Raw genomic sequence first — 23,815 nt, forward strand, 5'->3', positions numbered from 1 at the left:
ACCGAAGATATTAATAAATTAAACGAAAAGATAAAAGTTAGTAGAAATGGTTGGCTCACTGAATGTATTCTTCACATATTTTGTGAAAGTTCTCCCTCTCTTTGTCGCTTTTCAGGTCATCGTAGAGTTTGCTAAGCAACACAGAGCAGCTCATGTGAGTGTTGTCTGTAAGAGGCGGTCCATCTGAGAGTTCAGGAATGCTTCCTGCAACCTGCAGGATTTTCTTCAGCCCTGCAAGAGAGCAAACACTTCTTTAGTGTGAAATGGAATGCAGAAAAAACACTTGCCTGTATAGCAAGTATATATATTTTTTGGGTGACCGACTTCATGCAGGTGTGGTCTCATACCTTGATCAATAACCCACAACGTGAGCGAATTGTCAGGGTTTTTGAACGACTTGCGGGGAACTTGTTTGACCAGCAGGTTGATGGCGCTGTCTCTTCCCGGCCCGGAAACGTTAGACGCCGGCATCATTTCGAGAAGGTGGCGTAACATTGAGCGCAGCTCCTTGGACGGTTCTGGAAACCACATAATGAATAACGACTTAGCAGAGGGCTGGAGATGCATCCAAAACACATTTGCTTCAACTCACCGGGGAGTATGGCTTCTTCCTTCCCCCTAATCTCTCTTTTCATGCCCTCTGTCAGAGCCTCAAACATCACCTGCAGCAGGTGGCAAGCAGCCAGAGACACAGTGGAGGCTCCTGACCCCATTACTGCACACAGCTGGTCCATCCCCAATTCATTCACTATAGCCATGGTCTGGGAATAAAAAAGTGAATGTCATTAAAAGTCTGAAAAAACTCAAACAAGTTTAATAAATGCTCCTAGTAATTAATGTGGATAGATATCACTTAAAATATATCATTTGTCTTTTAAGGTTTTTGTCATACTTACTCGTGACTGATGTTCTGTGCACAACCCAACCAGTGTCCTGAGAGCAGAAAGGACAACCTCTTCCTGCTTTGACTGAAGGAGCTTTTGAATTAGTTTCACTCCATCATTGCGGAAGATCTGCTCAGCTCCTCCCTCATCTCGGGATAACACCACCAGGTTCTGAGCCGCCTGAAAGTCATTCATGATTCGGATTACGTAGGTGAAATCTGTCTGAAACATGTCTTCATTTGGGACATTAAAGTTTACCTTCTCTCGATCTGAGTCTTTTGTAGCATCATCCAAAAGGATGGAGAACATTTGCTGCACACGAGCATCTGTGGAGTTTAGTTGGACTGACTAGTAAAAAAAAACCAAACATTGATTAGAGCTCACAGATTTCCTTTCAAGAAAAAACTCATCAGCTCATTTTAACCACTTTTTGCTGAATCTGTGCTCCCAGCTGCCTGAGTAGTTCTTGGAAAGCTTTATTTTTCGGCTCAAGCTGAGCACATCTCTGAGCATCCAGGAAGGCCTGGTCAAGTCGATCCAGCTTTTGAAAAGCCTGAGCTCTCCGAAATCTGGCTTTCACATCACCTGGGTCAGTGTCTAGAGCTAAAAAAAAAAAAATAGTTGTTAACCAATGTAACCAGCAGACATCCTCACTTGCGTTACTCTGTAATCTTTGAGCCATGCCTTTAGATCAGGGGTGGGGAAACTTTTTGACTCTTGGGCTACAAAGGGTTCTTAAACTTGACCAATGGGCCAAACCATACATTTGAAGTGTTTTGGTAAGTGACCTCATATGAGAAAGAAACAACATGGAATCTGGACAAAAACGTGCTTTTGGGGATTTACATATTTCTCCTGTCTGCATTCTCTCATTTACATTTACTAACTTATCTCTATCGTCTTTTTATAATCAGACAAATCAGCATTTTTTTTGTTTCCTTTGTCTTCTCTGACCCCAACTAGTCACAGCTGTTTGAGGTTTCACATGTGATACTTAAATGAATCCTACAAAAAAGTCAAATAATTTTCAAGCTTTGAATAGTAAAAATAAGCTAAAGCAGCTGACATAATTTCTTATCTTTAAAACCAACAAATATGAGAATTTTTAATGATCCTACAAAATATGACCCTACCTTTGGATGCATCGCTCTCTGCTTTATTGTAGTCCTCCAGCTTCAAGTAGCAAGCTGAGCGGTTGCGGTGCAAAACCGCACAGTCTGACTTACTGGAAGTCAGCTTGAGGGCTTTGGTGTAGCAGCAGATAGCCCCCTCCATGTCTCCTGCCTTGAAGAGGTTGTTCCCCTTCTCCTTAAGGGCAGCGGGATCCTGGATTTCAGAGAAAATGTGAGCAAAGGTGACAGAAAAGCTAAAAGAAAATGGCAAATTACGGTGTCCTTACCTTTTCTATTTCTTCCTCACTCATTTTCAACGTGTTATGCCTAAAACTAAAAGACTTTATAATGCGAATTTGCACTTTTACAGTCAAAACAACACCGTTAACTTTGAATAAACACGTTCCATCTTTGTATACTTCCGGGTATGCGCAGAAGCCCGTTGACGACAATGCCAGAGCCCCGCCCCTTTCCTCTAACACTGAATTACCATAAAAGGAAGGGAGGGTTCAGTCCTGCTCCATCTCCTTCTCTGAATTTGGTTACATGCTCATCTTTTGTGGCTTCACACGCAAAGGAGGGATGTTTTACTATTCTCGAATAACACCAAAACTAGTTTTCAGCTTGATATTAAATCCTCAAGTACTGTAAAAAAAGGGAACATTATTAAAACTAAACCTGTTAAACCTTCTTCTAAAGATCAGAGTGAAATTTACAAAAAAATAATGTCTAGGCTTAATTCTTTAAGTGTTTCCTTGTTCTAAACTGACTTATTAAATATGTCATTTTTTACACATCTTTCCCAGCAATTTTGCTTTGTGTCCTGCAATGCAATCAGAGACCTGCAACTCCTGAAGAAAGCATCCAGTTTCCTGGATCAGTGTCCTGGGATTTATTGTCTGTCAAGACCTATTGTTTGTTCTCAGTTCCCTTGGATACACGGTGGTTTCATGTAGGCCTTGCTCTCATATACAATTGATTTGACTCTCATATTACCATGTCAGCTTTGTTTATTGAGTCAAATAGCCAAGATTGAGCAGGTGGTACAGGCTTCCATGGGTTCACAAGTCAGATCTGCAGGAGATCCACAAGGCTCAGCCAGACAGCAGCGACCCACAACTCCACTCTGAAATTCAAATCAAAAGCAGCTGTGTAAACATTTGTCCTTCATTACCAGGGCGCTTTGAGACTGTGCAGTCTTCATTGGTGTTTTCCAAGGCCAAACTTAAAGACACTTTTCTGTTATTATTGCACTTTTTAAATAATGTTTTTGCAGACCCAATAAGAAATGATGTTGTGGCTGGACTACTGTAAAACAGCACAATCTGCTCCTCACACATACTTTTCTGTAATTAATTATTGAATGGTTAACTCATCTCTTGCTTTCCACAGAGTTGTAGAACAAACCATCAAAACAGAGTCAAATAAGCTGAAAGTGGAAAATCACATTGATTTTATGTTATTTTTTTTCTATATTTTTCATCAATTTTTTCCCCTTTAAATGTACAAATAAATATATTAATTAATACACTTGGATTTGAAATTGATTTATTTTAAGCAGTTAAAGCAAAAAAAATAAAATAAAATAAAAAAGGCAAACATATCAAACTGTGGATGATTAATTGTGACTTAATTCAAAAATAAAAGTAACAAATATACATATTCATATGTAGACATCCACATAAAATGCAGCCATTATAATTACATCTAATTATGAATAGACATATTTGTAGTCCAGTCCAACGAACAAAACGAACAGTATCCATAAAATTTAAATAAGTGAACAAATTGAAAAATAAGCCAAAAAATAAGCAAAACACAAATCAAACAACGTATTATTAGATCTTATTCAAATCTACTAATCTTGTTGGCCAAAAAAGAAAGAAAAAGTAAAGAAAAAAAGAAAAAAGAAAAGCGCATAACATCCTTTCCCATAATTCTTTGCGACGGCTTATCTGAGCTAACAGCTAAGCTAAATAAGCTAGCCTGCTAGCCTCGTGGCTAATCTGTCAACCTGGATCTGAATAAATCCACAGAGTGAGCTCTGCGCTCTTCCTGGACACCCGACCACTGAAAGGTAACGTTATACATTGCATGCTTATTTTACATTTTATTTCAACTTGAGAGAAATAAAAAGCCGAAGTTCTAGCATGGATATATTTTTGATTTTTGATAGGAAAGTGGATGGTTAGCAGGAATTGAATGATAGACACGTATTGTTTCTCTCGTCCAAATGAGTATTTGGTGCCTTTCATCCGAACTGACACATCGTTGAGGCAGCTGTTTATCCTGAATAGTTTGCAAGTTTTCAGTTTTCAGGGCAACAAACTAACTTGATGGGACATATAGTTGTATCTTGCTAGCTCATTTAGCCGCACAGTTATCACATTTTTGTTGCCGAGTTTCGAGTGCTGAGAGCATTTCACAATGTGTTACGTTACTTTTGCTTTTCTTGTGTTTACGCTGCATAATTGCGACATTTATGTTCATATATATTTCATAGTCGAATTTTCTTTTGCGTTGTTGTACCCCTGTTAAAACTAACTAAAATGCAGTTTCATGCTGTATCAGTAAATCCGTTTTTAGTATGCATTTTTGCACATGCATAAAAACATTTTGAGCTTTTATTTAATGCTGATTAATAAGCAGACTTGTGAGCAGATTAGAATCGGTTGCTATCACATGAATGCGGAAGTGATTAGTTGTTTCAGTCGCTAACAACGACTTGACAGCCGGTTTTGCTACATATTGTGTTTCCCAGTATTTCTAGGAAGTAAGTTTCCTGTTTATATTGGAGCTACTTTTCCTACTTTTCCAAGAAATGCCTCCATGTTGTTAAGGTGCAAAGTAGAAAACACTAAAATGGCTCCAGCCTGGCGACTGAGTGGATTATAATTATAGATTTACACATAGGAAAGTGTAAGCTTCTTCCACAATCCAGCTAAGTTAGACTGCTTTTTAAGTCCAACACATCTCACATGTTTCCACTGTACTTTCCACGACTGTGTGTCCACCCCTCTTGCTACTAATTTAGTTAATTATTGCCCTCCAAGAAAGCACAAGAACTTTAGAGGGTTCTTTTTCTAATCACAACACCATAAAGATAATTGGTAGCATCTTTCTTTTCATCAGAAAATCTTGTCTTGCAACCTTCGTTAGTTATTGACCAGTGATCAAACAAACTGGGATCTTTCACCTATTTTTAAGCAGCTTAGATAAACAAAAGGGCTGAAATGTTGGGATGTCGAAAAAGTTGTAAACATTGGATCTTTGTGTAGAAATTATGGGAGTAGATCACATTTTTTTTCTTCAGAAAAGCATTGACCTATTTATTTAAAAGTCAGCATGTTGTCCTTTTAAAGTTTGTAGTTCTATGGTATTCATTTTAACAGTTTGTAAATAACATGTTATTTAAATTGTTTAAGATCATATGATAATTTTTGGCATTTTTTCGGTAGATGACAGTCATGGCACATGTCTTACTAGCATTTTTGTCTTTTTCTGTTTGTCCTGTTGCTGAACAAACTGATACAAGCTCAACATATTTAGATTTAAGCAAATTTTAAAACAACATTTGGGCTTCTGTCACATATTTCCTAGGCAAACTGGTTGTATATTCAGATGAAACCTTTTTTTGTATTTGGAATTAAACTTTATTTTATCATGCAAGAATACTTCTTGAAATATTTTGTAAGAAAATATCCATAAGTAGTTTTCTTGTCCTCAATATTGACAAAATCCTTCACAGTTTTGCTATGTCCCATCACACTTAAGATTTTTGTTTGTTTTGGCTGATCAACGTCTCTTTCACAACATCATGCAATGTCATGCTTATTGTCGACCACTCAGCAAAAGCAGACTAAACTACTTTAGCCAGAAGAACTCTAATATATTGCTGTAAGTCTACAAAAAAAGAGGAAAAGATCAGATTAAGTGGTGTAATGCCTTTCTGTGTTGTTTTTTTTCCCCTCTTGGGACGCTGGCCTAAATGCAAAGTGACCTGGAGGGAAAGCTCATGAAATTCCCATTTGGCCTCCGTGACTCTGCCTATTAAAGAAAACAACAAAAAAACAGAGCTCTCTTCATGACTACATTTATCTTTTGTTGTTGGTCTTCAAGTGCGATTCAGAGAAGGATTTGTCTCAGTTTTCCTTAGAGGTTTTCTGTCAGTGACTGTTTTTTTTTTTTTTTTTTTGTGGGCTGAATATGTAGTTATGCATGTTAAATTCATCTCAAAATTTCCCCAACAGCTGAAGAGGAGCCTTTCATGTGACTTAAACTCGGCTCTTGGGATCAACAACAGATGCCCCTACCATGCTGCCAAAGCAGATATGCAGTCACCGCGGCACTGAGGGAAGAATGACATTTGTCTCATTTTAATTCCTGGAGCTACTCGTGGGCAGAGTTGAGGCTTGATTAAAAAATCTGCTGCTGCTCTTAGCCAAATCAGTGTTTTTCCCAGCCACTTCCCCAGAACAGTTTACAAACTCTTACGACTTAGAAGGTCGTGTGAGCAAGAAAAAGACTGTACAGGTGGACGAGACTCTTCTGAGGACTCAGTGAACAACTGAAATCCAACGTACATCAAGATGCATGAACACTAGTTTCCCTGTTTGTTCCCTTCCTCCTTTTTTCTTTTCTGCTTCAATCTCATCAATTTGTGTGGTTGAGCACAAGGACCACTTTGAAGGAGACCCCCCGGTGGCTGTGCTTGGGCCAGAGCTGAAAACGTCTTGCCAGCCATTACTGATTTAGTGTCCTCCTTTACTGCTACAACTCCAGTCCCTGTCATTTGCTGTCCAGTATGGTGAGGAGAGGCTGCAATCATTGCAGCAGTGGGACTCCAACTCGTCATCGTTTTTTTTAATGCACTGTAATGGATAGCATTACCATTTTCTAGAACCCTTTTCTACCCGTCTGTGCTTGAAACAAACCATTCATTAGTCAGGGAGCATTTTTTTTTTTTTACCACAAGGAAGAAAGGACACTGAACAGGAAGGATGAAGCTAAGGAAACAAGTGACCGTGTGTGGAGGGGCTATATTCTGTGTGGCTGTGTTCTCGCTGTATCTGATGTTGGATCGAGTCCAGCATGACCCTGCAAGACGACAGAATGGAGGAAACTTTCCACGGGTAAGAAGAAATTATCTTTTGTTTAGAATGAAACTACTCCTTTCTGGATTTTTTTAAAATTTGTACATATTTTTGGTGCAGGTGTAGTGGATAAATATTAACGTTTTAAAAGCTTTCTGTCTAAAAATTAAATGTACATTTTTTTCAGTACCAAAAAAAGGATAGTTTTTCTCTTATTAGATGTCTTTTCTAAACATTTTCACGTTTTAGGTTAGTTTAAAGCTATGCAGATAATGAAAGTGGAACTTGTATGACGTTTTGTTTTATTTTATTTTTTTTAAGAGCCAAATTTCAGTCCTCCAGAACCGGATAGAGCAGCTAGAGCAGCTCCTAGAAGAAAACCATCAAATCATTAGCCACATAAAGGACTCTGTGATGGAGCTGACAGACACAGGAGCTGTGTCTCCCAGTGGCCACCTGCCTTTCCGAAGTGCCAATGGTTCTTGGGTCCTACCCTTCGACCGGCGTCCCACTTTTCTCGCCATCAAGTCCCAGGATTGTCAGTTTGCCTCGGTCAGCCGCGATCAAACAGATGTTCAGGTAAAAATACCTTCACAGCAGATTGACTTTTATGCCAAACAATTATATTGCAATTTAGCAGTTGTTTTGCGATTATTTTCAACCTGTTAGTAATATTTGGATGTCTCTTTTAGATGCTTGACGTGTACTCCCTGCTCAAGTTTGACAACCCAGATGGAGGTGTATGGAAACAGGGCTTTGACATAACTTATGAAGCAAACGAATGGGATAAGGAGCCACTTCAAGTCTTCGTCATCCCTCATTCTCACAATGACCCAGGTGAGCAAAGTTGTTCAAGATTAAAAAATGTTTTTAAGGCTGAAGATCATGTTAGGTTGAAAAAGAAAGCCATTTTCTAAAGAAAAAACTGGAGTGGGATGTTGTCGTTTTTTAAAGACCTACTCGGATAAAAACTGTTTTTTAACATGTTCTTGTGGCATTTTTCTGATAATGGAGGACACATAAAGAAAATTAAGATTAAAATTTAGTGCTGCCACAAACGATTATTTTAATAGTCGACTGATCATCGATTATTTTTTCCGATTAGTCGACGAATCAGGTCATGGGCAAACTGGATGTAAAGCACACATCTTAACCATCATTAGCTTTAAACTAAATAAAAAAAAAAAAGAAAATTGAAATTGAAAGCTAAAAACACCGAAGCTGATAGCTGAAAATGCTAAACAAAAAAACCCCTAAATTAGCCAAAATAGCTAGCATGTAGCTCAAATCTTAAACTCCAAAATACCCTTAAAAAACAAACAAAAAGCCTAAATTAGCCAAAATAGCTAGCATTTAGCTGATATATTAGCTAAACTCCAAAATGGTCTAAATAACAAAAAAGCCAAAATTAGCCAATGCTCTAACATGTTGCTCAAATATTAGCTAAACTCCAAAATAGCCTAAAAAACCCTAATAAATGCCAAAATAGTTCAAAAAGCTAGTAGAATGCCATTATAACTTTCAACTCTACTACACTCTGACTCCATATAATATAAAGTAACAACTAATCGACTATTAATTAGTTGACTAATCGTGGCAGCCCTATTAAAATTGCATTTCTGAGTATTTCTTTATTCAAATCGTTGCGAATCATGAGCAAACAAAAAATGCAGTTTGAAAAAAATCTTATTTGTGACGTAAAACAGCAACAGGAAGGGAAAGGGGGCGGGGTTGCTCTGCACCAACAGTCCTGCCCACAACTTAGAGGTACATTTCTAATGAAGTTCTGATGCTCTGCATAATATATGTAATAGAAAACAATTCATTTTTTTTTTTAATTTTGGCTAAAAACTGTATAATCATAATTCAAAGTCCACTGGGAACGCATCTAAAATAAATCAGACGATGATCGGAGTGAGTTAAAACTCTACTCAGGATTTCCATCATTACTGGCGTGATGCTAACAAGATTGAGAGCTTGGTTCCAAATAATGGAATTAGAAAAATGTTTGCATTGGAAAACCGTAATAAAGGATTGGCTGAGACTTTATGTTTGACTGACATTTCCATTAAAGCTGTTTACCAGCCTGTGATTTGTTTCCCAACTTGACAGTTGGTAATTTGAGGATGTATGATGCAGACACCTGCAAATTGTGCATTTTAACACCTTCTCTCATTTATTTTGAATGCAATGACACATTCAAAAGTTTTAGAAGCGATTTATGTTTGTAACAAACTGAGAATGCAACAGTTTACTGTCAAATTCCACCTTTTTTTCTGCTCTCACCTTTTTATATGAACCACTACTTTGTTTTTAAAAAGAAACCCGCTCACGAGCTGCAGCCCCATCTCCGTTCTGTTCTGTTAGGTTGGATCAAAACCTTTGACAAGTACTTCACAGACCAGACGCAGCACATCTTGAACAACATGGTGGTGAAGCTGGCAGAGGATCCGCGCAGGAAGTTCATCTGGTCGGAGATTTCATATTTCTCCAAGTGGTGGGAGACTGCTGAGCCGCAAAAACAAGAGGCCATGCGAAAGTGAGTTTTTGCAGTTGGAAGCGCACGTTTAAGCCAATTATTGCCTCTCAAAATAATTAGATAAAGTCAGTGGATGCAGGCGAGCTCTACTGTAAGTACAATAGCTGACACCTTGGACAGAATTTCCCGGCAGATAGTGGGGGATCTAAAAATAGCTCGACACCTGTTTAGAAGGACTTAGTTCAGGATTATCCTGATTTTGCTCTCTTAATCTTGGTCTTTTCAACAGGCTGATCCTCGGAGGGCAGATGGAGATGGTAACTGGTGGCTGGGTGATGACTGATGAAGCCAATGCTCACTATTTTGCGATGATCGACCAGCTCATTGAGGGCCATCAGTGGCTGGAAAGAAATCTAGGTATATATTTGAAACTTTGGCTGAAGCTTTCATTTAAATTCAGAGGGAGGAAGTTGAAATATTTGTCCGAAGTTACACAACCTTGCAGCGACTATATTCTAAATTCTTCCTCCCGGTGCTCCGTAATGAAATTGAGGCTCGTCATCTCGCATGCAGCAGACGCTGCATCTGGCTCGGTGGGTGACAAAATGATTTGTGGTACTTTCAGTGCATCCTGCTGTGGGGAGTGATTTTCTTTAAATGCATTTTGCTCTTCTTCCAAGCGTTTACCTGAATTATTTGCCTTCTGCTTGCTGTCACAGGTATAATTCCTCGCAGCGGGTGGGCTGTAGACCCGTTCGGTCACAGCGCCACTATGCCCTATTTGCTGAAGAAGTCCAACCTGACCAGCATGCTCATCCAGAGGATCCACTACTCTATTAAAAAACACTTTTCCGCCACACGCAATCTGGAGTTTATGTGGAGGCAGGCGTGGGGTGAGTGGAGCAGAGCCAGCAATGCCATCTACTCAGTGTTGTCCACACGCTTGTTGTTAGTTGACTTCCCCTTTTACTGAAGCACTTAGAATTGAACTTTTCTCAAAATGTGAACTTTAACGGTTTCTGAAAAGCTTCCTTCGTTATTATTTCAGAATGAGTTCAATGTCTTCTCTTCACACTGGAAGGATTTATTCAACAGAGTCATTTGAGAGGATTTATTTGAGGCTTTTGAATAGAATTCATGCCAAGAAATTTTCCAACATCCTAAAATCACATTTTTGTGTTTTTTTTTTGTCTTTTAAACTTTTTAAAAATGTAAAATCACTCAAAGAAGCTGCCTGATTTTTAACTTTCTTCTTCCTTTTGATTTGATCTCATGGTCTTAACAGACACGGGGTCCAGCACAGACATGTTCTGCCACATGATGCCGTTCTACAGCTATGATATTCCTCACACCTGTGGCCCCGATCCAAAGATCTGCTGCCAGTTCGACTTCAAGAGGTTACCGGGAGGACGCATCAACTGTCCTTGGAAGGTCCCACCGAAACCAATAGTTGAGGCCAACGTGGCAGAGAGGTGAGCATGCCTCAGTCATATATACGGAGATTGATGGAGGTGGGCTCACCGAGTGCTCTACGATCGATGTAAAATCATCTGCGTGAACACCTAAAAGTTAAAGTCCTTTTAGTTGTCACGGACCTTGGTGTGTAAAATTTGTTTACCACATTTGACCCCTCCTCTGGGGGAGAGGTGAGCTGCAGACACAGCCGTGCTTGGGTACCATTTGATGGTTTTAATCCCCCAATCCAACCCCTTAAGTGTCAAACAGGAAGGCATTAGGTCTATTTTTAGTCTTTGACATGACTCGGCCGGGATTTGAGCTTACGACTTCCCAGTCTCAGGGCGGACGCTCTTCCACAAGGCCGCTGAGCTTGGGCATTTCAGAAGGCACAGAACTGAAGAAGTGGTTTGCTTCCTTATACATGCAGGGAAGATCTTAATTTTTTAGAAGTTTAGACAAATGATAATTTACCTTAGATTAGGTTAAATGTCATGACTTCTATTTTTTTTCAAAAGTAATTTTCTGTTGTTATGTTACATAATTTATTTAATAATTATTTACATTTTGCTGCGATGATTTATCTTTTACCCACAAATGTGCTGTGATTATGCAAACACTTAGCTTTTCTTCATTTTTCAGACCTGTGGGTGTTGTGGAGTCGAGGCTTCTTATGCAAAATGTATTTATTGGTCTCCTGCTGTGCATGTTCGTCTGCTAAAAGGCTCAGTTCAGGCATTTGCCATGTTAAACGCCATGTTCTAATACGATCTGGCAGTGTTAGGAGATTTTTGTATGGACTTTCGTAGTGAAATGTTGTTGCAGCCATGCAGAAACGACTGAAGAAGACATTTTCTCCTAGAAAATTCAACATATTTATGATGTAAAGGTTCCTTTTTTCTTGTTGCATATTTTATTTGAAAACGCCCCCGAACAGATTTAGTCTCAACTCTTGCAACTCTGTTTTCTGTAATGGTGCCTTAATCAACTCGAGGTGGACCAAAGCTAGTGACTGCAGCCAGAAAGTGAGAATGAACTGAGGAGCTGCTCAGAGTTTTGAAGCCACATTAAAAAGCCTTTTTGGACTGCGATTTTTGTGGAAAATGCCTCGAGGGCTGATTTGGTTTTTATTGTTTTTTTTAGGCTGACAATGATTTCCTAACCAAACTGGCTATTTGCCTCCGTCCCCGTCTCACGCAGGGCCCAGCTGCTCCTGGATCAGTACCGTAAAAAGTCCAAACTGTACCGCAGCAAGGTCCTCCTCATCCCCCTGGGAGACGACTTCCGCTACGACAAGTCTCTGGAGTGGGATCAGCAGTACGTCAATTATCAGAAGCTGTTCGACTACATGAATTCTCACCCCGAGCTGCACGTTCAGGTGACAAGATGATTTGTTAAGTGTCACATAAAATGCTTTGCAACATTTGTGTACATCTTCTGCAGTTGGTGCTTCAGAATGAAGCGTGCCGAGCATTGCAATGAAAGAATGAATAATGCAGAAGCTTTTTAAACTTGCTGACAGAACACAGACAGTGTCATGCTTTTTTTGTCAGCCTCAGAAGATGCAGTATAAGATAAAAGAGCCATGCATATCAATGAAAGAGATGATTTCCTCTGCTCAGTTTTGTTTGAGTAAGCATTTCTTCCTGTCTTGTCACTTGTCTCCTTTAGGCTCAGTTCGGGACTCTGACCGACTACTTCAACGCTTTGTACAAAACAACCGGAGTCACCGCTGGATCCCGACCCGCTGACTTCCCTGTGCTCAGTGGAGATTTCTTTGCTTATGCAGATCGTGAAGACCACTACTGGACTGGTTATTACACCTCACGACCTTTTTACAAAAGCCTGGACCGCGTGATTGAGTCGCACCTCAGGTGAGGCGCATTTATTTACATATTACTGCTAAATATAGCCGTTTCATTTTACTTTACAATGACTTTGTGTGACTGGAAACGTTTTTCAGCAGCACTTCTGCTTTTTTAAAGACCCACTCCAATGAAAATTGTGTTTTTAACAGGTTCTTGTGGTTTTTTTCTTAGAAAGAAAATTTGGCCCAAAATTGCATTTCTGAGTTGTTTTTTATTCAAATTGTTGTGAATCAGGCAAAAAAAAAAATGCCATAAGAAAAGCTTGTAGCTGAGACCAAGAAGCTACAATGACAAGTCACAAGCTCCCCGCTTTACTCCATTTGGATGTGTTCACTTGTAAACGACTAGATCCATGTACGTCTTCGTTTTACTTGTCAGACCTGGCATCTGGCTCTCAACTAGACGGCTCCAATATTTCTCGCCATTTTTGTTGCACTGATGATGTTAAATAGTGAGTGTAAGCTAGTGGGAGAGTGTGTAAACAGATCGGTGACAGGAAGGGGGGACGGGCTTGTTCCACACAAACGGTGCAGCCCACAACTTTTGATGAACTACTGCTACTCCACAGAAACTGTTTTTTAAAGCAGGTTTTTAAAAATTTTGGCCAAAAAAAACATTTTCATAATTAAAATACCATTGGGAATGCTTTGGAAAGAGATGAAAACTTGTTTGGAGAGGGACAGAATGGGGCATTTTCATTTATTTTTTGGTCATGGCTGCATTTAGAAGTCTGGTGTTTTTAGTAACTAAACAGAAACTTGCATTCAGTTTGATGTCCAGGTCAGTGATGATTGTTACATGAAGCTAAACAACAGTTAGGTAGAAACAGCAACTAAAGCTCATATTCACCGTCTCCAATTCTGTGTTTTGTCTCAGAACGATGTGTTGTTGCTCCTATGAGATGGATGTGTTTTGAGTCTTTTCTGTTTTGATGTAATGGACGTTTTTTTTTTTGCACCAAATTCACTTTTATAGCCTAATAGTGTCTGTAAGCTTTGTTAAAATCCAACTTCAAGATGATTTTTTTTCTTCAAATAATGTGTTTAGAAATAACAGCTGCTGTTACCACTAGAGACTCTTCTTCCCTCCATTTATTCTGATTACACCATAAAAAGTTATTCGTCTTTATCATGCTCTCATTAAGTCATTCTGCCAATCATGTATTCTCTTTAAAGAAGGTTTATCTGTTAATTATACATTTGACTCTTTTATCAGTAAAATATTTAGTTTATTTACTTCCCAATGGGTTTGAACGAGTTCTCAGTCCATCTAAATCTTATATTATTTCATGTTATCAGGTCTGATCTCTCTTGGTTAATAAACTAAGGTTGCATTTTAGAAATGGAACTGCAGCCGTTCTTGTCTATCTTGTAGAAATCCCACAGAGTTACACATTGAAAGAAATCAGTTTTTATTTTATTTTCTAAACACAGTTCTTTGAGTCAGTTTAATGCACCGTGACCAGAGATCCTGCTGCGTAAAACTGCAGCATTATGTTATATAATTTCAAAACTGTTAGTTTTCTGTGATCAGAGGATTTATGTGTCTGTTAAATGGTTGTTGTTTTAGTTTTACAAAATTAAGCAAAGTCTGTTTTTTTTTTTTTTAAAGTTTGACTAAAAGATGTCAAAGGACTTGCGGTGATGATGTGTGTGGCTGACTTTCTCTTTTCTTTTCCGCCCTGCAGGGGGGCAGAAATCCTCTACAGTCTGGCGGTTGCAACTGCTCGGCATGAGGGCATGGAGGGACGCTACCCGGTAACGGATTATGCTCTGCTGGTCGATGCCAGGCGAGCAGTCGGACTCTTCCAGCACCACGATGCCATCACAGGGACCGCAAAGGAGAACGTCGTCATCGACTACGGCACCAAGTAAGAGTCGGCTTCATTTAACCACTTCGTTTTAATTGGTGCAGATACATGAGCAAAAAATATATATATATTTGATTGCAATGAACTGATTTTCTGATTCACGTTTCTATTATTTAATTTGTTAATATTAAAGTAATCCAATGACTTTTCTGGGTTTTTCTTGTTGTGAAACTTTGTCTGCTGTGAATGCTGCTTTCAGTTTCTTCCTTTTACTCCTCCAGATTACTGCGCTCACTGATCGGCTTGAAGAGAGTAATCATCAATGCTGCTCATTTCCTGGTGATGAAAAACCGAGATTTTTATCGCTTCTACCAGACGGAGGCTTTCTTGGAGACGGTGAGATGAAATGCGGACATTGTTACCGTGTCATAACTAGAATAGAGAGTTTTTTTTCCTGTCTGAGAGTGATTTCTGCCTTCATGTCTTTAGGACGACAGGCGAGCTACTCAGGATTCTTTGCCTCAGCGCACTTTAATCGAATTGGACCCAGCAGGACCACGGTATAATCTGCTTTTCTTCTCGTCTCCTGTCTCATCCCCTGATCCACCATCCTGAGCTTTTCATTACTCTCTCCCTTCGCCAGGTACCTGGTGGTATTCAACCCCATCGAGCAGGAACGGTTGTGCCTGGTGAACGTTTTGGTGAACACGGTGCGGGTGCGAGTCCTCACGGAGGACGGGCAGACTCTCCCCGTGCAGCTGAGCGCTCAGTGGGGCTCTGCTACACAAATGAGCGCTGAGGTGTTCCAGGTGAAGCTCCGATTTCTTTCTGCTGAAGCATTTTAGAGGGACGACTTTTTTTTTAGGATTCAATTAAAATGGAGGAAAATCAGGAGGCTTCTATTAACAGTCTCTTGTTCCCACTCTTACTTTGGCACTCTTTAACCGCCTTATGGTCATCGCCCGCCGCTCCAATTACCAGGAGAAATTAATCCAACATTTTTTTTTTTATGGATCACTTTAATATTTATGTCCAACTGTGTGTCCAGGCAACGTTCATGGCTCGTCTGCCGCCTCTCGGTCTGGCTGTTTTCCATCTGTACGACTCAGCGGACTCTCCCATGACGCTCCGCTCCGACACTTTGCTCCGGCTGTCCAGTCGCAGCGTCACGGCCCGGGCCTCCGACCCGCTCCCTGTCCACTCCCAGCTGGCCGACCCTCAAAGCTTCTACATCAGCAGCCAGTCTCTTACTCTGGGTTTCTCGGGAAGCACCGGGCTGCTGGAGGTTTGCATTTAATCTGCTTCCGTTGACTCCGTATCTCCACCGAGGTTCGGCTAATCTGATTTAGCTTTGATCAACGAGTTCATTAGGAAGCAAAGCAGGCAGAGAGATCACAGCTAACTCTGCTTTTTTCTGCTGAAACACTCTTTTATCTGTGTTTTTTTATTTTTTTATTTTCTCTTTTGTGTTTCATGCGCAGAGCATCAAGCGAAAGGACGATTCTAAGGAAGTAAAAGTGCAGATGCAGTTCATGGTCTATGGCACCAGTCCCTCGAAAGACAAAAGCGGAGCGTACCTCTTCCTGCCGGATGGAAAACCAAAGGTATATTCCCCTCGTTGCAGATCAGATGTTAACTCGTCTCTCCAAAAGGCTTTGATAGTCTCCCTGGGGTATCCGTCTCATTATGTCTTGCTGAGAAGCCTGGGGCAGGAATCCAGGCAGGCTTGCTGCTCCTTCATCTTCACTGGATTTAAAAACAAAAGTGTAAAGGATTACTTTTGCTTGTTCTGTACCATTTTTAGCTCATTTTGTCTTCAAAGCTGCTCTCGGTCTGTTCTCTTACAGCCCTACATCCAGAAAGAGCCACCTGTGGTGCGTGTGGTTGAAGGGCCGCTTTTCTCAGAGGTTGTGGCGCACTATCAGCACTTTGAGCAGACCGTCCGCATACACAACGTCCCAGGTACTAAACACGTTTTCTGTAAAATTCGCTTTTTTTAGGCTTTGTCACTTCATTGTAGAGTGTAATTTAGTGTAATACAGCGCTCCCTCGTATATTACGGGAGTTGTGTTCCAAAAAAAACCCACAATTGGCAAAATCTGTGAAGTAGTAAGCTTTATTTTTCACATTTTAACATGCATTGAGGCTATAAACCTCTCACTACACACTTTATACACTTCTAAGGCTGGCATTAACATTTTCAGTTATTTCTCTTGTCTTTTGTAGAAAAGAAAAGTGCATTATTTAAGAGCCGCTCGTGACTCCGATCATCTTTTGATCAATTTTCAAAGTGTTTATTTCTGATTGCCGTTTTTAGCCAAAAAAAAAAAAAACTTGTTTTCTAGGACATAGTTTCTGCAGAGTGATGGTAGTTCATCAGAAATTGACTTCCGAGCTATCTATTTACACTCTCTGCTGCTAGCTTACAACCCTTCTTTAAAATTAAAACATATATAACACAGTAAATAACAAAGAACACTAAACTAAACTGTATATTAATATTTCAAATAAACGCCAGGGGTTAGATGCACACAAAAATAAAATTATATTAAATTAAAGAAGATGAGCAAGTTGACATGTTTTAATTGCTTTTTTGTTTGTATTGGGGTAAATAGTGTATGTAAAATCTAATTTGGGCTAATAAAAAATAAAAGATCTATGTTTGATTTAAATTCAGCTCTTTTTACCTGGTTTTATTCCTGCATTCTTAACTTTTTTTCTTTAAATCTTATTCTAATGATGACTGTTTCTTTTTAATGTTTTTTGTAAAGCATGTTGAATTGTCTATGTAAATGAAATATACAATACTTACCTTGCCTACAAGTGGATTCATCAGAATGGGGTTGATCAGAGAGCGTGTGCCCCAGCCAGTGTATTTAATACAAATAAGCTCCTTTTCAAACAACATTGTTCCATCTGCTCCTGATTCCCAACAATTTGAATAAAGAAATGCACAGAAATGCAATTTTAAGGCATAATTTTTAAATAAATTGTCCTCTATTATTAGAAATTTTTTTTTCAGTCTTTAACTTCTTGACACCGGAATTTATTTCCAGCTTTGAAAAAAAAAATCATGTACATTTTTAAATTATATATTAATTTAAAGTAATGTTGGAACTGAAGCGATTTGATGCATATTTGTATAAAACAGACATCAAGTGGTTGAAGATTGAAACCAAAAATCTTCTCGGTTGGACATTCACGTAAATTTAACAAACTGAACTCATTCTGTAAAGGAAACGTGACGGAGGTGATTGATTAAATCAGTATGCAGGACACAATGCATCGTCAACATTTTTACACACAAAAAATCAACAGAATTACGAGGCTGAGAAAGCGAGGGAACACTGTGTACAAGTATAGTATTTTCATTAATATTTTAATTACCATTTTCTAAACATTTTTTTTAATGAAGATTGGAACAATCGCTTCATTTAGACACTAGAGGTCACTGTTTTGTTATAATGAAGCTTTGAAGCAAGAAATCATTTCTGGCAAGAAGTATATAAAAAGCTTTGAAGCTTCATGAAGCTTTTTTTTTTACCCATTATATTTTTATGAATTCATGCTATACTTTATTTTTGCTATAATTTTTTATTGGACGGTGGTGCTAAGAATTTACACATTTTTCCCGTTTTCTATTGAATTCAAGAATAGATGTATTCTTCTGATATTTAAAATGCTATTTCACGGTTTTCTAGGGGTGGATGGTTTATCTATAGAAATCAGCACAATGGTGGACATCAGGGATCAGTCGAATAAGGAGCTATCGATGCGTCTGTCCACCGACATCAAGAGCAACGACGTCTTCTACACGGACCTCAACGGCTTCCAGGTCAGAACCCCCACAGACAGCAGCAGGAGGATTCCTTCATAAACTGTTGACTACAATCCTGCTTTGTCGACTGGTTTCACAGATTCAGCCTCGACGATATTACCCAAAGCTCCCCGTGCAGGGTAACTTTTATCCCATGTCCAGCCAGGCGTACATCCAGGACAGTCGGCACCGACTCACTCTGCACACAGCTCAGGCTCTGGGCGTCACCAGCTTCGAAAGTGGTTTGTCACCTATTACATGAAATCTCGTGCTTTTCCCCTCAAGCAATTTCTCCTAGAAAATTGTCTTTGTGAGGCGTTTTTATTGGAAGTGTGTTCATCCTGTGAATTCTCAGTCACACCCTTCATGATTTCCTTTTTATTATCTTTATATGTGGATGAGTTCTGTTTATCGTGAGGTTTTAGTGTTGTCTGCGTTTGTTCTCCTCAGGCCAACTGGAAGTCATCATGGACCGGCGACTGATGCAGGATGATAACCGAGGGCTGGGTCAGGGCCTGAAAGACAACAAGAAGACAGAAAACCGTTTCCGACTGCTGCTGGAGAGGAGATCCTCTGGCAAAAAGGTCAGGAGCTCCAGCACGACACGACTCCAAGACAGTGGCGGGGATGAGCTCCTCAGCCCTCCTCTGTTATTCTCCTCTCCATCTGTGCTTTGTTAATTTTCTTTTCCCTCTCTTCTTGTCTCCGCTCCATTACTTTCAGCACGATGGCTTCTTTGCCAAACTCTATTCCTCGTTTCGTTCTTTCTTCTCTAATATTTTAAGCGATGGAGCTCGTGAGGTAAATGCTGCTTTGGCCTCTGAGGATTTCTCTTGATCAGTATCGTAGCCGTGTCTGATGTCGTAGCTCCAGTTGCATTACCCCAACCCCCCCCTCGTCCACCTCATAGCTGCAGCCAAACGTCTTCTTCATTACTGCACTATTGGGAGAAACTAATGACATCATTTATCAAGTAAATTAATTCGCATTGGCAGAGGATAGATGGTACTGGTAGCAGTTTTATCATCCAGCTCCTGATGGTACTACACTTGCTTTGCTGCAGTACATCAAATCTGAAATGCCACAACCCTCTTAATTTGAAATTTGACATCACAAATGTGTGATTAGTACATGTCTGCCGGGAGTAGAATTAGACCTGGACCTCCTCCTCTGACAAAGTAATTATAGATTTCTTTTTTTTTCTTCTAAAGTAGTGGCTGCAGAGCATCTCTAGAGGTGAACCATTGATGCCCCCATGATTAAAGTGTCATTTATCACAGTCGTTTCCATCCGTCTCTGCGCTCCTGCAGGGGACGGACAGCTCCACGACGAGCTTCCCCTCCATACTCAGCCACATGACCAGTGCTGTCCTCAACCACGAGGTGCTGCCGCTTCCCGTCGTGCCCAAAAGACGCGGCATCCCTCCTCTGAAGACCTTCGCCCCGCTCATGTCCAGGTTTCCCTGCGACTTCCACCTGCTGAACTTGCGCAGCATCCAAAACAAGGTGAGGAGAAGCTCTGATCATTTGGTTTAAGAAGTGATTTCTACTGACTTCTTTTTTTTTTTTTTTTTGTGAGTAGCAAGATGGGGTGACTCCGTCTCCGTACACGGCCTTGCTTCTACACCGGCTGGCTCTGGATTGTAGCATAGAGGCTCAGAACCTCGGCTTCAACTGCACAACCACACAAGGACAGGTGAATGAAACCAATCCAGATTCAGTTAGTAATGTAGTGTTCCCTCGTTTATTGTGGGGGGTGTGTTCTAAAAATATTTGCAGAAGGTGAAATCTGTGAAATAGTATGTTGTAAAACCCCTCATTACACATTTTCAACACTTTTCTTACACTGAACGCGATTCGCGTTACAGAAATGCAACTTTTAACTCACTAATGTTCCCTTAACCCCAGAGCATCATCTCCAGGTGATTCTCACCTGAGCAAAATATTATTCAATATTTTGTATTTTGTCTGAGTGTCATGGGTCACTGGGTAAAAGTCCCAGGAATGGGTGGACCAAAGGTCAAGTCTCCAGTATCATTTTTTTTTTAGGAATTTTTTGTTCTCCAATTCCTTATTTTTCAGTAGTTTTCAAGCATGTTTTTAGAATCTTATGTTTTTCTTTTCAATTTTATTACATAAACCACAGTTAAAAATAAAATTAAACTAATTTATCATATGTTGTCATATTTAGATCTATCTTTTACGACAACTACTTTTTATTGGGTATATTATATTGTGTAAAAACTATCTGCCAAAGTGATGGTGTAACTTTTTATAGTGAATGTCTTCCAAGGTTAAAAATTAATCTGTAGAATGTACCCCAGACTGTGTGTACTGATATTTTTCTGTTACACTGATGTTACTATGGGTTTTTATGGGTTATGCTTTAATTTCTATACATACATATTTCTTCTTTCGGGAAAAAAAGCCACAAAAACACGTTCTCTTCAGAGCGTCTTTGCAGCAGAGAAGCACTTCAGTCCGGCGAGATGTGAGCTAATAAAAGTGTGATCAAAGATTTATGTCAAGTTGTGTACAAGACGGATGCCATGGAGGAAATTGATTTAAGACAGCCAATCAGGATGCAGAAAAAAGTGTTGTTTTTAAAAGAAAAAAAAAAGCAAAATTTCACTGAAAAAAATCTGCAAAACAGCTAGACTGTAGAAGATGAACGAGATATAGCGAGAGAACACTGTATTTGGATTAGAATGTTATTATTTGGACTTTTTATTCTAAAAATTTTTTTTTTTTAGTCATTGTCTCTGATATTTTTTGTTTTAACCTCTCATGGTCTTCCTACTTTTTTGTTGATTGCAGCTGAATGTATCAAGTCTCTTCAAGAACCTGGACTTGCAGCTGCTCCAGCCCGTGTCTCTGACTCTGATGTACTCCAGTCCTCCACTGGCCAACCACTCCACCATCAGCCTCGACCCAATGGAGATCTCAGCCTTCAAGCTCAAGCTGCGCTAAGAGCTCAAAGAAGCAAAAACAAACCAGACTTCTTGGACCGAAAACTTGGACTGGTCCCACCCTGAAAGCAATCAGAGTCCTGGATTTTTTTTTTTTTTTTTTTTTTGTTATAAGCGGAACTGCGGATGCTTTAGCTGGAAGAAGCAGCATTCCCTGTAACGGGACAGACCGCACAGCAGGGGGCAGGCGTCGGCTGTTAACCTCAGATGCCATTTTACAGCTGTTCCAAATGGAGATCTGCTACAAAGAGCTTTCAGATACGACCGAAAACGTGTTTGTGTCTCTGCAATCAAAAATGAAGTTTCTCTGTTCTGCTTTGGAAGCACTTTTGTGACTTTAATCATTCTTTTTTTTTTACAATCGTTGCTCCATCCAGGACAAAGCCACTGAATGTAAATAGGTGTAAATGGTGGTGGGACTGGTGCCACATCTGAGTGCAATTTATGCTGCTTTCTTTGTGCTTTTCTTTTATCAATCAATGCAACTTTTTTGTTTTTGTTCTGACAGACTTGAATGCAGCACAGAGAATGTGGGGTTTCGCCGGGAGACTTAAGCTGCAAATCCTTTAATCTTTTTCATTCCATGAGGTCCATGTCGGTAAAACCTGGATGATCATTAACTCTGTAGGACGACCCCCCTTCATTGTAGTCAAGTCTTCAGATTTTTTTTCGTTGCTAACAACCCTCCATCTTTGCTAAAAACCAGAAGGTCTGATGTCCTGTGCTTCTTCTCTCACCTGTGAAACTTTTTTTGTGTAGCACATCATATATGCAGCAGAACTTTAAGCAGAGACAATACCTCATGTATATCATACAGCAGATATATCAGTATGTGTCTGTGGAGAGAAAAAAAAAGCGTAACTGTGAGGGTTTATATTTTTTGGCTATCAGGGACCAGAAGTAGCTCTTTTTTTGATGTCATGGATTCTATGGATCTTTATGCCTACCAGATGATTAAAGGGTCATTCAGACAATATTGCAAAAGTTGATGATTTTTTTTTTAATTTATTAAAAAAAAGTGGAAGGATTTAATGAATTTAAAAGTGAAGCTTTTCTTTTTTTTTGCATAAGAAAATAAAAATGCAAAACCCACAACTATTGATTTTGTTTAAGAAACTCATTAAAATGAGTGAAAAAAGACATTTAAATGTAACAGGAAGTTGTTGCTTTTGTCAAAACTGTCCAATTATGACATTTTTTTCAAACTAATACTGTGTTTCAAACATATCTGCACTCATGTAGTCCTAAGCAGAAGGGGGCACAGCAACAGTGTGATCAGTAAAGTTTCAACCCATTGCAACCAAAATTGCCTTCCTGAAACCTTTGATTTTTATCAGGGTTTTATTTCTTTTCTGTTTGAAGTGTGGCGACCCTTCAAAACTAACTTTGACACAAACGCTCAGATTTCCACAAGCTGCAGCTTTGCTGTGCTTTTTTTTTTGTTTGTTTTTTTTTCCCGTCATACGCTGTTGTCTTCAGGCCTTTTCCACCTGCTGTGTCGGACCTTTTCCTCTGCTTCTGAAGTCGATCCAGCCTTCTCTTAGCCTACCCGTGTTGAACTTTGTAGTGCACATCCGCCTCAGCCTGTCACACCGGGTCCCGTCACTCCTGCCAGTCATCTCCATCCCCCTCAGGATGTCTGCAGGCCTCTCTCTGACCTGCAGGGGATCAAAGCCGTCTGCTTCGTCTCAGTGTGAGCGCTGCAGAGATGCCTCCTGCCTTCCTCCAGAAGTCTGGCAGACATCTCTGCATCGACAACTTACAGCATTTCTTCGATCTCTGGAAAGCACTTCACATTTCATCAACTGTCTTTCTTCTCTTTAAAGTGGCCATCTGTTGTAGCACTGTTTTTTAAAGTAACAGAACAGTCAAATAAAATGGCAGAATGATCTTAAATAAACATCCAAACTATTTCCTGAACCACAAAAGTTTCTTTCTCAGACTTGAGTTTCTTTTTCTAATACTTGTGGTTAATTAATTCTGATCAGTAGGGGGCAACATTGAGTCACTGCATTGTAGGTTCCTGCTTACAGATGGAGTCAGAAAAGTCCAGAGCTGCAACTGTTTGTATCTTCATCACAGAGTGGACCTGACCTTACAGCAGACATTAAAGTTCAATCCTCCTCTGTGTGGAGCAGCTGGATGGTTGTCACCCCGAGCAAAAGGTGTTGGTAAGCCTCTGATGGCTCAGAATGGGACCTGAACGCAAAATGTTTGCTTCACACCTCATCAGGGCTTAGCAGAGGCAGAGGTGGCGGCTTTTTTTTTTTTCGTTGCTAGTGTTTGGAAGCAGGTGGGGCTGAAAGAAGCAGACTGTGGATGCTCAGAC

At 39.8% G+C, this 23,815-nt stretch overlaps 2 protein-coding genes across 2 annotated transcripts in view; one reads left to right on the forward strand and one right to left on the reverse strand.

Moving 5' to 3' along the window:
* The window catches only part of unc45a (unc-45 myosin chaperone A), an 8,814-nt gene extending 6,324 nt beyond the window's left edge, over window positions 1–2,490 (reverse strand). The window contains 8 exon segments of the mRNA XM_036212480.1: window positions 44–231; window positions 348–518; window positions 593–761; window positions 897–1,064; window positions 1,143–1,232; window positions 1,312–1,487; window positions 2,018–2,210; window positions 2,284–2,490. Of these exon segments, the coding sequence (XP_036068373.1) occupies window positions 44–231; window positions 348–518; window positions 593–761; window positions 897–1,064; window positions 1,143–1,232; window positions 1,312–1,487; window positions 2,018–2,210; window positions 2,284–2,307 (1,179 nt within the window). The 5' untranslated portion in view covers window positions 2,308–2,490.
* A 1,052-nt stretch (window positions 2,491–3,542) lies between these two features.
* On the forward strand, window positions 3,543–22,584 carry man2a2 (mannosidase, alpha, class 2A, member 2). Its single transcript, XM_024282068.2, has 23 exons — window positions 3,543–4,073; window positions 6,247–7,128; window positions 7,411–7,668; window positions 7,782–7,926; window positions 9,457–9,628; window positions 9,858–9,985; window positions 10,288–10,461; window positions 10,854–11,040; window positions 12,224–12,401; window positions 12,695–12,897; window positions 14,579–14,761; window positions 14,983–15,097; window positions 15,191–15,261; window positions 15,345–15,510; window positions 15,750–15,986; window positions 16,183–16,305; window positions 16,549–16,663; window positions 18,403–18,536; window positions 18,619–18,760; window positions 18,969–19,102; window positions 19,829–20,023; window positions 20,100–20,213; window positions 21,335–22,584. The coding sequence occupies exons 2-23, from the start codon at window positions 6,997–6,999 to the stop codon at window positions 21,485–21,487; spliced, it is 3,459 nt and encodes a 1,152-aa protein (XP_024137836.1). The 5' UTR covers window positions 3,543–4,073; window positions 6,247–6,996; the 3' UTR covers window positions 21,488–22,584.
* Window positions 22,585–23,815: the final 1,231 nt, after the last annotated feature.

The sequence above is a fragment of the Oryzias melastigma genome, linkage group LG6 (genome assembly GCF_002922805.2).
Source record: "Oryzias melastigma strain HK-1 linkage group LG6, ASM292280v2, whole genome shotgun sequence".
NCBI lineage: Eukaryota > Metazoa > Chordata > Actinopteri > Beloniformes > Adrianichthyidae > Oryzias > Oryzias melastigma.